The sequence below is a fragment of the Lagopus leucura genome, unplaced genomic scaffold, assembly GCF_019238085.1.
Source record: "Lagopus leucura isolate 7727_CA_CO unplaced genomic scaffold, USGS_WTPT01 Super-Scaffold_100001, whole genome shotgun sequence".
Lineage (NCBI taxonomy): Eukaryota > Metazoa > Chordata > Aves > Galliformes > Phasianidae > Lagopus > Lagopus leucura.
In genome coordinates this window covers 6,722,798-6,737,000 of record NW_024962262.1, presented here as the reverse complement: position 1 = coordinate 6,737,000, position 14,203 = coordinate 6,722,798, and the positions used below count along the sequence as shown (strand labels likewise).

General features: G+C 41.7%; 1 protein-coding gene across 1 annotated transcript in view; it reads right to left on the bottom strand.

The window, feature by feature from the left end:
• Nucleotides 1-13,838, bottom strand: part of KL (klotho) — a 48,007-nt gene extending 34,169 nt beyond the window's left edge. Inside the window, exon 1 of the mRNA XM_042868522.1 lies at nt 13,095-13,838. Coding sequence (XP_042724456.1) covers nt 13,095-13,838 — 744 coding nt within the window. The remainder of the gene's footprint in view (nt 1-13,094) is intronic.
• Between the last annotated feature and the right edge of the window lie 365 nt (nt 13,839-14,203).

Genomic DNA, 14,203 nt, shown 5'->3' with positions numbered 1-14,203 from the left:
TCTTTTTTCTTTTTTCAAATGAATAATCATTTTAAGTTTTTATCTGTATTCGTTACTAATCCTGGTTTTTAACTTTGCCTGATTTTTGGTCCGAGTCACCTCTTTCATCAGTGAGCTCCACCAGATTGGCTATAACAAATCATTTTCTTATTTTAGTTTTCAATTATTATCTTCTCCATTTATTGATTGTTCCTGAGAACATACGTAAGATATGAGTCCCTCAACTGTCTCTAAGCAAACACAAATTTCGAGTTGTGTTCAGTTTCTTCCCAGCCCACAACTGAAACCTCTCATGGTCTTTAGCTATAAAGTCTTATTCTTGTTATCTACAGTCAAAAAATTGTATAACTTTATAAGTTAGTCTACTTTAAACATATATCTTATTTAAACTGCAAAGTGCCATATTAATCTGTCCTATCCTTCTCCTCCCAGTACGTCACATAAAGGCCATCATTCAGTGATTTATGGCAACAGGAAACACAGAAGTCATGTACAGAACTTTGGCTGCAGAAAAGCCGAAGGCAGATTGGGGAGAAAACAGGGAGACCAGATGGGGAGACCAGACACCTGAACAGGATATGGCACTTAAAAAACTGACACAACTCCTTTGCTTGAAATCAGAGTTGTTCTTCACAGGTGTACTTTTAAATGGCCACTGCCACAAAAATAGTGGAACATCAGAAAAGCCTCTCAGAACACGAGATCTAGATCTCCTTAGTTCAACGTTTCTTTTTTGTTTTTTTTCCTCAGGCCTTCATGATGATATCCTATCTCCTAACATATGGTAATTAATCTTTAAAAATACTGCCTGTTTTCCTTTCTAGCTGTTCTTAGCAGATTCAGAAATCCACGCTCTCAACTAAACTGTGTGTCTTCAATACAAGATCATCCTTCTTTCTTTAACTATAGATGAGTAGGTGTTCAGTCCAAGAACAGTAAGCATCTAAGGAAGAGCAGATTATACTGAGCAATACCCAAAAGATCTGCAGTCTTGCAAAATAAGGATGGGACTCCAGCTACTTCCTGAGAGGAAAAACAGTAAGGAAATACTGAAGGGAAGATAATCCTCTGTGCTGGGAACAAGGAGACACAAAAATAACCAATGATGAGGAGAATTAAGCTGTCATGGGGAATAGGTTTGAGAAGAGGAATTGTATATGTCAGATAGGACAAAGTAATAAAGATAAGCAGACAATTTTACTATGAATGGGAGAAGCCAACATGTGGACAAATACCAGAAAAAAAATGAAAACTGATATTTAGTAACTATGCTTTGCCCAACTTACGGAATTTGGCAAAATGACAGAGCTGAGTTTTGATGTCTCTCAAGAACCAATTTCTTTTGATTATTACTAGAGGTAGTCAGGTAGTGTCAGTACCATATCAGGACAGATTCCAACATCTAGTATAAAACCCTCCTGCAAAATGAGCCAAATAAAAATGCTTTGCTATTCATGATAAAACAAGATATGTTGTGTTTTATTGTACTGAGTACAGGAAAACCACTAAAACCTTTCTAACTATAAAATAGAAATACTGCAGAAAAGTCTCATTCCAAATGAGGAAGGCTGTCTCCTGCAATATATCGTGGCCTATGAGCTTTTTCTCCGATTCTCCCATAAGATTGCAGCAGCCAGTTAGATGTCTGAAATTGTTTTATTACACAATCTGTGATGTAACAAGTAAAAATGAGCCTGCCTGGCAGCTTCTCGGGCAGCTGTCATTGCTACTGTTTCTGTCTTATGTCCAACATCAACATTAGTGTCACAGGAAGTCATGTTCTCTAATAGTTAATTTTGGTGAATTTCTCTATAGATTTGACATACGAATTGACTTGCTTTTCCCTGCATACCTCCCAGTATGACCTTTTCTGCCACATGCTGAAAAATCTTAGGCATTTCTGCATGGTCTAAGGGTCTCAATCCCCTATGAATATGAAATGCAAGCACTTCACAAGTCTTTTTCCAGACTCCCCAGGTCCTTTCCCACACTGGGAACATGATGAACAGGCTGGAATGGAGCAACCTGGTCTAGAGGAAGGTGTCCAACCCTGCAGAAGGGTTGGAACTAGAAGATTCTAAAAGTCCCTTCCAACCCAAACCACTCTGCTATTCTATGGTTCTACAATACAATGTGTATTTGACCCTTTCCAGTTCCTCTCTAACTTTGTAGTTCACACTTGCATACTGATTTCATCCCTAAAATTATCCCCCCTCAAGAAGTACTCCCTCAAAATGAACAGTCTATCAGCAAAAAATTGGATCACCAAGTTTAGTATTACAGCAAGCTTCCAAACCCAGATACTACTCAGTAGCATTCACTGTTCAACTTCTTTCCCATGTTCATCGGATTGTGAGCCACAAAATGAACCCAGAAGCTTTTCAACGCAAGAAAAACCACCCAGGTTCTCCAAATGTCACAAGGGGCTGTAGGAATAAAACTGGAGAGAACAAAGATATCATCAACTCCTAAGGCCTTGCAACAGAAGGGAAATTATTTAGAGAAAATTCCCAATTGAACCTGTGAACCTTCCGTGTTGCTGAGAGAGGGGAAGAATGAGGTGACACAAGAACCATCACTGTTCCTTGACAATATAACTTGGGGGAAATTCTTTCCTGACTGCCAGGCCAGAATACCCAAAATCAGACCCCACAAGACAGTACCTTTACAGTGCTGCTCCTATTACCATTTCACCAACAACCAATTTTGAGATGGTGTCCATATCATTACTCTAATCTGTGCTATGGAAAAATACCATTTCTGAGCTGCTCTGTGCTACAGTTTGCCAGTTCTAATATCCAGACTCTGAGAATGACCGTGCCAATTTCCTGCTACTTTTATTGGAATTCTCCCCTCTTTTAAGCAGCCATTTTCAATATTGCTTTCCTATTTGCCAGAAACAGGGTGAGGGAGTGGGAAAAATAACTGAGTAATTACTGTTTCACACAAAAGTGGCACAAGCAGCTCATCTATGAATATAAGACATGAGGAAACAGCTACGGTGCAAGAATTTTGCCCTGACAGTTCTGAGACTGTTTTACTTATTTCATCAAAGAATAAAAGCCATCAGATTGCAGCTTCAAGAAGTCAGTTATACTGCAGTAGCTTATATAGCAATTTCACAAGGGTAAACTGACCCAATTTGAAGCCGTGGGCACTCATCCAGTGAGGGAATACAGAAATCAGTGGATGAAATGACTGACTGACTCACTGTATTAAAAGAAAAACTTTTGATAACACATCAAAATTGGAAAACAAGAATTTCCATGGCAAAGTAAAAATAAAATGATGACCTTTTATTCCCATAGTTCTCAGCTTCTTTGGGAAATGACATATCTCTCTCAGATACTTTAACTGGAATGAATCAGCAAATTCCACTTGCACAAGTTTTAGATCCTTCTGACTTGCTCTAACTGAATTACGTTACTTTCTGAAAACAGGAGGTATCAGCAATCTGAAGGAAGGCAAGCTGGCCTGATGGAAGGCACTAATGACAGGTAACAATAAGGAAGAAAAAGGACTTTTTGACTGTACCAAGCATATCATAAGGAAGCAAAGCTACCATTGGACCATATTCCAGCAGCATTATTCCTTGCCCTGCTTGTCCCAACCGTCCCTTCACATTCAAAACAAAAGGTATTTTCATGGCTGGAAGGGGAAATGGATTTAAAAAAACTGAGTTCTAGAGCTCTTTCAGTGCATTCCCAAAGTCCTACATTTGGCATGGCTGAGGTGATACATGAGTACAAGAATACACATATTCTTCAAGGAATACATCTGTTCAAGTAGTTAGTTTACTTATCTGCTTGGAAGTGACAGGATTCTCAAAAGACATTAAAGGAAAATTCATTTCTCAATGATTTTCCTTAAGCTACTTTGAAAAGCTCTGCCTTAACACAGCAGCTCTCCTTCCTTTTTCTGGCTGCTCAGTGCTCCCCACCTCCCAGTGCTGGTGGCAAGGGGAGGACAGCAAGTGGAACACCAGAAGCCAAGACAGGATCTTGGATTGAAGTTCCATCGCTGTGAAGCATGATGTGTGATTTCATGAAACTACCAGCCAGCTTCCCCAGAAAAGCTCCTATGAGATTTACAAATAAAAATGAACCAGCAAATGCCTTATCTCTGGGGGACTCATTTCACATCAAGTTTAATTTTTAGTGCCAAATATGCACACAAAAACGCAATAATTTCTTTTAAGTCCATCCCCCTGCATTCCAACTCAGCACTCGTCAGATTTCCCCGGCTCTTCATTCATTGTCCATTTCCTAGGGGATTCCTTTTCCTATCACTGTCTGCTTTTGTTAAGACTCTTTCTGGCTGGGTTGTGCCCCCTCGTGGGATGTATAAGTGGTTATGGTGTTCTGCTCTGGTGGCCTTTCACTCAGATTACCAACCTGAGCTGTTCAAACACAGCTTGTTCCCAAATTGACATTATTCTACAACAGGAACAGAAAGTAAGAATGAAGTAAGTGTTACAATTAAGCCATCATAAGCCAGCTAAAGTTTCATTCCAAACCTGAGGTCAGAATTATTGGATAGACTTTTAAGTAAGGTTGTATTACTTACACAATATAAAACGGAAGAATAACCACCCAGTCTGACAATGCAACATATTCCTGATCTACTTTCTTAAAAGAAAATAGATGATGCATAATTCTATCATTTCCATATATATTTTGTAAAGGAAACAAAGTTAGAATAATTAATCAATAACTACAGTCGTCACATGCCTGCAGCAAAAATTATTTCTTAAAATGCTGAAAGTCAAATGAACAAATTCAGTAAACTTTGCCCTCAGCTCTGGAAAACAACTGACCCAGTAGAGCTGTTGCATATTCAAAAGGACAAGGAAAAAGCTGACTGAGGAAAAGGCACTGGAAAATCTCAGTGAGCTCTTATCAGAGCGTGTGAACAACAGCCCCAAGCCTGTCCCCTCTCCCACCCAACTATTTGCTGTCTTTCCTAGAAATATAATCAAAGCAAACAGATGCTGCTGTCTTCCCAACTGTAAAGCAAATAGCTTGTAAACTTGCACGGCAAGACATAATCCCAGCGGGACATACATATTCTAGCCTTTAGTAAGGGCACTAAACTGATTAACCTACAAGAGGGTTACTGGGTTGACTTTTGGACTCACAAAATAACAAGGCTTTTCCACAGCATAATCTCTCCTGACCAATTTTAAATGACTCAGCTGTCTTCAGAGGTGCACTAAGCTGAGTAAAACAGAACTCAAAGCTCAGCTGTTACCATGACCTAAAGAGCAAGTATCAAAATGTGCAGACTGAAGTGACAGCCCACTGGAAATGTGCATGGCTAGCCCTTTTGCTCAAAATCCTGTTGCAGGGTGCCCTGCAGCAATCCCAGCCTTTCAGCATCCCAGGCTGGCTGGATCCTGAGATGTGCACAAGCCCCCGTGCTTCCCATCACACAGAAGCAGCAGAGCCCATCTGCCCATCCACAGTCCAGTTCCCTCAGTTCCTATACCAGCTGTTTTAAACAGCATCTGCAAAGATTTTGGTAACTGGGGGAATTTGGAATATCTTTTTGTTCAGAATCCAAACAAAACTAAATTTTAAACTTTTGTAGTTTTCCATGACAGTGAACACTATTTTCTTCCCAGACTAAACACATATACAAAGGAAGCAACACAAATATGCTTAAATCTGGCCAAACTCAGAGACTCTTCAGTGCTTTGTTTTACTTACCCCAGGATGTGACTAGAAGGACCTCCTCTGCCAAATCTCCAGGGCAATATACCACAAATGCACTACAGAAGGCCAAGGTTTTTGTGTTTTGTGCTCTCAGAATAGTACTGAAGCTGTTACAGCAAGCCAGAAGTTGTTATCACCAATATCTTAAACAAACTATATTCACTGTTGATATACATAGTATTACAATTTTTCTTCCACTGAGTTTCATTTGCAGAGTTTAAATTGTGTCATGTATCACTCTGCTATGAATTTGCAAGCAGAGAAATATATGAATATACAATACAGGTTTACAAGTCACCTCCACTGCCAAGAAGTGCATCAGAAGTGTCATTTCTCAAACTGTTCTACCATTAACACTGAAGAGCCATTGCAGACACAAAAACCTTCAACACCTGCTCAGTGTTCTCCACGGGCTACCAATGTCTTTCATTAGATAATCTCATTTTATTGGTGTGGAATATTTATCCCTTTAACTCTACATTTTCTTCCTCTCCTTGATATTATACCTAGAAGTATTTAGAGAGAACACTGGTGTGAATATAGTTCTTGTACATCCTTGATATCATTTGTTTCCTACTCACCCCACTTTTCTGAAAGCTCCAGTCCCTGGCTATGGAAAATGCATATCTTTCCTCTTGTGCTTAGCCATTTACTCCTCTTTCTTGACAACCCACCTTCTGCTTACGCTGGCACATTTTCTTTCAAGTGCAAATTCAGTGCTGTTTCTCTTCCATAAGCTATACTTTTCTTTCATGTTTATATTCATGTCCATATTCCATGGGTCACCTTCTCACTCAGATATCTGTCCAGTATTTATTTCAGTAATTTTCAAAACACTCTGATATATTTTCTACAACCTTATTGTCCTGGTTTTGGCTGAGATAGAGCTAATCTTCTTCATAGTGGCTGGTATGATGCCCTGTTTTAGATTTAGGATGAGAGCAATGTTGCTAACACACTGATATGTTAGTTGTAGAGCAGTGCATACACACAGTCAAAGACTTTTCAACTCTTCACACTGCTCTGCCAGCAAGGAGCTGGGGAGGCACAAGGAGCTGAGAGGGGATGAAACCAAGATCTGATGTTGCTTATGGACTGACTGGGCATCTGCAAGTGGTGACGACTACCTTAGTCACCAACGCAGCATCTCCAAATCACTGCATGCTGCACTGCTCTCAATTTTTTGTCCTTATGGCTGCTGCTTGAAAATGGTACTACCAGATATATAGATGTATTCACTGCCTGTATACATGTCTACTTGAAGAAATAGTAAAAGATGAGGGATACAAATACTTTGTTTCTCAGAGTAGACTACAAGGGAGATGCTGTTACTCAAAAAAAGAGTTAATAAATGTGAGGAATCACGCTAAGGTAATTGCCCAACTGTACTTACCAAAGCAAGAGAGATCAGAATTTGACCCTCCAGAAGATGGGCATGTGATGAGTGAAGCAGGTTTCTAATGCCAGAAAACATTTTATCCTCACAGGAGAAGTCATTTGAACCAGAAAGGACAGTTTCACCAGCTAACAGTTGCTGAATAGAGGCTTCTTTTACTTGACCCATCATGGAGACAGCAATAGGAGCTTCTTGCCTTCGGTCAGAATAAAAAGGTGGGGGACTAAAAAACAGCCAGCTCTCTCAAATCAAAACACATATCTAATTCTGCAAAAAAATGAGGGTGAGCTTTATTTTCCAGGTCCCAATAATATCCCAAAGTATGTGTGGGAAGCGTGTTCATCAACTAACTATCTTCAGTACTGGAAACCTTTCATAGAAGATGAAGTGGAAAATGGAGAAGTTTGCCATACAAAGGAACAGATGGTGACAGGAGTCCTGCCATACACTTCAGATCCCTCAAAACTATAAGAAATCTCTTCTAACTGAGGAAAGAAGTTAAAAAGAAAATACCAAGAATGTATTGATTTTCTGTGGCCTTATTAATGGGAAATAAAAAGAGTATCAAGGGGCGGACAGCTTTACACTCATGTACCCAATAAAACTGTGCGAGATGTGGTATTTCTTTTTGCCTATCTAAGTGCCCTTTTCTATATTAAGCTGTTGTTAATCAGTACTCATTATCTTTCTGGCACAGAGCAGAGCCCTGCCCAATATGTTAAGCAAAAACTTTGATCTTAAATGAAAAGCATGGTATTTAAAAAGGAAGCATACTAAATTACCTTGGATAGGAACCAGAAATATCACCTTGGTATCTCCAGCAACTGCTGTTGTAACAATTAATGCTCAGGCACATGGCACTTAAAATGAGATGTAAAGACACAGATTTGGGGTTGTCTGTAGAATTAAATACAAAGATTCACAGCTTTTCTAGGTCCTGTGTGTTGAGTTTTAAGAACATTTTCTTTAGTTTCTAAAAAAGCTTTTTATGTTACAGGATGTATACACCTGAGGGAGTCCACTTTTACTTTTCCTTCTCCAAGTAGTCCTGATATTTCTATAATTAAGCATCAAGGCACTCTTCAAAGATAACAAACCAGTTTTTATTACAGTAGAATATTTTAAAACAACATTCCTTTAGCAAATGCATATGTTTTCAGGTAGAAATGACAAGAGGAAAGTTATGTACTCTATCTTTGGAGGTAATTCTAATAACGCAAGCATCAGTGAAAGACCAAAGTCCTGTTTACCACATTTGAAAACGAAACTCAATTTATTTTTTTTCTTTTGATGACTAAAGCTTCAGGAAGGTACGTCAACTTTCAGCTGTTGATATAATTTGCAAACACAGCATAAACATTCCTAGCCACTTGCACAGAAAACTGCATTTGAATTTGCTGCATGGTTTGACTGTAGTTGTTTGTCATCTCTGGCATTTGAAAACTACTTAATTCAAATGCTTGGTGATTAGCATAATCATTACTGCAGTAAATTATTTACAACTATATATACACTACCCAGTTGGAAAAAAGACTGAAATTCAGAACTGGAAATAGAACCAATCTGGTTTTTCTTCTTTGAATTAAGTCTTAACGACAGTAAGGACAGGAAAAAAAATACTATTGCTTCAAATCATTTTTTCTTTTTTTCTAAGAAAAAAACACAACTGGATGTTCTTTCACAACTACAATGAGCTGCGTTGCTTTCAGGAAAATCCAAAGTAATTCCACTTGCACTGAGTGAAAGTTTGATGGCTGTTTGAATGCTGAAACAAACAACATGCAGCAAGAAAAGACCATTCTCCTGTGCTGCAATTATTGACACCTTATTAGGTTTAGAACTGAAGGTCAACTAAAGTGTACTTACCTTTTGTTTTGGAAGGGAAGGAAAATCAGTACTCTGTTGCTATGTGACTGGTTTCCAAGCAGCAGTTCCACTCACTTCTTTGGGGAAACAAAGTGTTCTTCTGTTTCTGCAAATGCTGTTTGTATTGAGTAAATCCAAGTGCGTCCAACTCAGACAATATGGTGTGAACTAGTAATGAAAAAAATGCATTTGCAAAAAACAGAACGCAATACAATGACCTCTATCAACAAGAGGTGCATCAGATACGTGACAGATTGCTGGCATGACATTTTCGGGCTGTTGACTCAAAGAGAATGCCAACCTTTATAACCTGTACTTGATCCACCCAATTTATTCTGTGAATAAATGTGCATTGCTTCCTCTGTTTTTTAGCAGGTTTGAAGTGCATGTCAAAAGCTACGCAAGTGTCAATGGAAATACTATCAAAGGGAGACATTTTCAACAAATAATGATTGACATCCCTGAACAAACAACTGTGGATGCATCCTTAAACTGGTTTTTTTAGATAGATGTTTTTGAATGATTATTATTTAGTCTTCATGAAAAGTGCCTCCTATTCTGTCCATTCAGAGTCTGATATGTTGCTGTAGTGGAAAAATGAAAGATAATTAACAAGTGCAGGACAACAGGACAAAATCCATTCAAGCCAAACTTAAACATCATTAATCAGATTGAACTTCATCGCACTGTTTTCAGCAACCCTGAACTGAACAACCTGAATTGAATCACAGCCTTATTTGATTATTTATTCAGATAATAAATAACTCATTCAAAAAGAGAGAGCCCAAAATCCACATTCATATACGTTGAATTTTCAAGAATGTAAAGGAAATTATTTAGTCTTTTAATTAGTGTTCTGTAAAATAAATTAGTAGACTTCAGCTTTCACTGGCTATTAAGCTTTCTACTCCTGAGGGTCTTCAGTTTGAATAAATGCAGAAAGAAGACATTTAAAGCTGTTTAAATATTATAAATAAGGAAAAAAATGCCATGTTAAGAGTCCGTCTGCTCATTTGCTGAGAACCAAAAGTTTATGAGGATATGTTTTACCTTTTAAAAGACAAACATTCTGCAGGCTTAATTTCACTGGAAGAAAAGAGACAAGAACACCACAGAGAAGGAAAACGAATTAGGAAGAAGACTGGGACTGGATGATTCAGGTAATGTAAGACAAAAGCTGCAGAAGTTTGGATTCCTGAAAGGGTATTTTTGTGTGGGATGACACAACCTCATCTTTACTGATGAGGCTGTAAGAACTGGATCTTGCAGTAGCACGGTGCACACCCTACAAGCTATGTGATGAAGAAATAAGCCAGTAACTACTGCTCTCATACAAACCAAGGCTGCATCAGCTCCTGAGAATAACTGACCAAAGTCACCTACAAAACTATACACTGTCCTGCATCCATTAAAAACCATATTCAAATTGTAAAGTCAGTCATGCAAAATTATGTAAGAGGAAAATTTAATTTGCACATGGAAATGTAATTCAAGACTTCTACCACGTGTGGTATCATTTCGTCAATTATTACAAGACAGATAGCAGGCTGCGTAGTCAAAGAAGCAACGTTCTCAGCTTCCTATCTCACTGCTTGCATGGTTGAAAGGTCTATTATGAATAAGCTTGGGTAACGTAGAAAGCAGAAAGAGGACTGCAGTGCCAGAACTGGTAACTTTTCTGTCCTTAAGAATCTCTCTCTGCCTCTGCTGAAGCCTCCAACCTGGAGGAGTCACGGATGGGAGCTCCTCTCCATGAGCATCACATCCCCTTCTTTCTCTAGGAATGATCTGAGATTTTGGGTTCATATATGTAGAAGAGCTGAAAACATAACTTACCAATAATAAAAAAAAACAATCACATAGCAGGAAAAGGACACTAACAATCAGTGGACACTTTTGACCTTAATTGTATCTATGTTTCAGTTCCTCATTTGTGAAACATGGGAAATACAATGATACCTTACTGCCTTATGCTGTTGCATAAAAAGAAATGTTCACCAATAGTGAACAAGCTGAATGATGGAGACTAGGAGAAAACCAATGCTGAGATTCTATTACTAAACCAAGTACTGGTAAACTTTCTTGGTTCAATTGTACTTTCTACAGTGCTTCTACAAGCTTGTGCCTCTGTTTCTCCTCTGGTAAATAGCAAAGGCACTTTCCTTCTTCATAGCACTTTTATGAAAACAACCACATGCTTCAGGTTATGAAAGACTCCAATACTGCAGTGATGTGGGATATCAATACTTAGAACAGACAGCACTATGGAAAAGCCAAGGACAGACATGGCATTTATTTGTCTGTTCTCCAAGGCCTGTATTAATTTGAGTCTGAAGCTACAAACTGAACAATGGGTAGAGGGAAGAACTACACAGAATACGAACAGCCTCATTACCTGCTCATTTTGCACAGCACTTCAGAAAATAACAATAAAGTGACAGACAACATTAAAACTCTATCTCAGCAAGCCTACCACCCTTAAGTAATGATTCCAAGGTAATCTTCCTTTTGACAACCTGAGCGCTCACATTTGCAGCTAATGATTTCTGTTGCATGTCATCTGTAGGGAGAGAGACACAGAGCTTCAGCCCCTGAGGTTCTGCACCGCAGGCACCAAGCGACAGCCCTTGCCCTTGTGTGGAGCCCCACTGCCTTCAGAGTAACTATGCAAAGCGTACCAAACAGCGCACCAACAGCTATGCAGTGACTGAACAGCATAAAAATGTGAGGCGATGCAGCCTTGCTGCAAAACTTGTGGCTAATCCTGCTAGTACTGACGTTTAGGAATAGTTCTATTCATTTACTCAGTTCAGTGAACTAAACTATCACAGCACAAATTTGTCTAGGTGCACCCTAAAGGCTGTTGAGAGCGCAAAGGTTTCTGGACCAGCAATTTCAGTGCCACCTGATATCTTGCCCACATCCTCCCCACCTATACTTTGTTTTAAAATATGTATACCTCTAAACAATGCAAAGGCAATGCAGGAAAGCAGCAAAAGGCTGAATAAGAAGTGTTGGATGTTTTCTTGAAGTTCTCATCTCATGCATGATACTCTACAACACAACTGCTGCGAGTAAGCCATGGTAATCAGAAGAATGTTAGCAGAGAATGTAAACGTGCACTGAAGTATGACAGACCGTGCTTTGGGGGCCACATCACTCCTGCTAGACAGACAGGAGTCTAGCAGTCCTTTACCCTGCTGGTGAAAAGATGTGCACACAATTTTGCTTAATTCTCCCCAAGAATCCACAAACGCTTCCAGTACAAATTACAGTTATACTATATACTCTGTATAAAAATTATTTATAGCAAAGTATTTATGCCACTGACTAAACCAGCTGATGAGTAGAAATTCTTTTTTTCCCCAAAGTTCTTTACATTGTCAAAAAAGCCTGTATTTTGTCAAGAGCATCCTTCAGTATGACATTTCCGCTACCTCTACTGTCTCCACTAACTCAGTAAGACTTTTTTAAATTAAACGTTTAAATTCTTTCCGTAGATGTGTTGAGTATCTCCACAGTAACTGCAAGCCAGTGCTGAACTGGCACAGCCGAATGTATCTCACCCATCCCCAATAGCACTTGCAAATGTTGGATGGCAGAAGTGAATATTTCTGTGGCATACCGAAAACATTTCAACTCCATGTCATAGAATGGCTTGGGATGGAAGGGACCTCAAAGATCATCTAGTACCACCCCCCTGCCGTGGGCAAGGCTGCCAACCCCTTGATCAAGCACTAGATCAGGTTGCCCAGGACCCCATTCAACCCAGCCTTGAACACCTTCAGGGATGGGGCATCCGCAACCTATCTGCCACTTTATTTTGTCACTACCTTAAGATAACTGCAAATACAAAGCTCATATCTCTAGTTTATGAAGCGTATGTTTTTTACCTGCCTACCGTCAAGGAGCAGTGGGCTTGTTCAGCCCCAGCCGTCATTCCACACTGATTTAGTTTCAAATCCAGCTGCTGCCCAGCAAATTGATCCATACAATGGGGAAGGCTGTGGGCACCCTTCCTGCTGACATAATCCATGGGCTGAGGAGCCACCACAGCTCCTCTGATGGGAGGAGAAAGCCCCTTCCCACCACCCACTTTAGGGCCACCCATCATTTACCTGCAGCAAGTGGTGCGCCGCGCGGTAGCCCAGGCGTGGGCCACCCTGCACGCCGGGTGGCAGCCGCCCAGTGCCATATCCGTGCCAGGCCACCACATAAGGGTTGTCCATGGTCAACCAGTAGCGGACCTGTGCGCCAAAATGCCGGAAGCAGAGCTCGGCGTAGTCACGGAAGAGGTCGGGCAGGACAGGGCTGACCCAGCCACCGTAGGCATCCTGCAAGCCCTGTGGCAGGTCCCAGTGGTAGAGAGTGACGATGGGCTCTATGCCCAGCTCCCGCAGGCGGCTCAGGACTCGGCCATAGTGGGCCAGCCCAACGGGATTGATGGGTGCTGTGCCGTTGGGCATCAGTCGAGTCCAGGCCAGCGAGAAGCGATAGTGGGAGACCCCCAGGTGCCTCAGCCCCTCGATGTCACGGAAGATGTTGTTGTAGCTGTCGCTGGCCACATCTCCTCCCGTTGGACCCGGCAGGATGGACCCTGCTGGAGTAGTGGGTCGGTGGGTGAAGGTGTCCCAGATGGAAGCCCCTTTGCCGCCCTGTCGCCAGCCACCCTCGGTCTGATACGCAGCGCTGCCCGCGCCCCAGAGGAAGCCGTCGGGGAACGTGTCGTGGAGGAAGAGCTGGTCCTGCGGGTAGGGCAGGCGGGCGAAGCGGGCCCAGGTGCCCGCGCCCTGCCCCGGTGCCCCAAGTAGAGGCCGCCCGAGCACCAACAGCACCAACAGCACCCGCGGCAGCGGAGCCATGCTCCCGGCGGGGCTCCGCGACGGCAGTTTCCTCCTCCCGCCCCCCCGCCGCCCCCTTTTATCCTCACTCCTCTACTTCCTCCCCGCCCCGGGGGCCTCGGTGGGCACGGCCATTAATAATTACCTCGGAGCTGCAGCCCGCATCCTTCCCGGCCGGCGAGGGAAGCGGAGCGGCTCCCGCTGGGAGTAGGGCTGCCTCGGGGGCGGGACCCGGGCTGAGACGGGGCGGGCGGCTGCGGGGCGCTGGAACCGAGCCGGCTGCCCTCTGCCCTTCGGAGTCGCCTCCTTCACCCCGGCCCCCCGGAGCGAAGATCGCAGCGTGCGCGGCCCTGCAGCCCCCCGGGTCCCTGCGGGAAGCCAGGAGC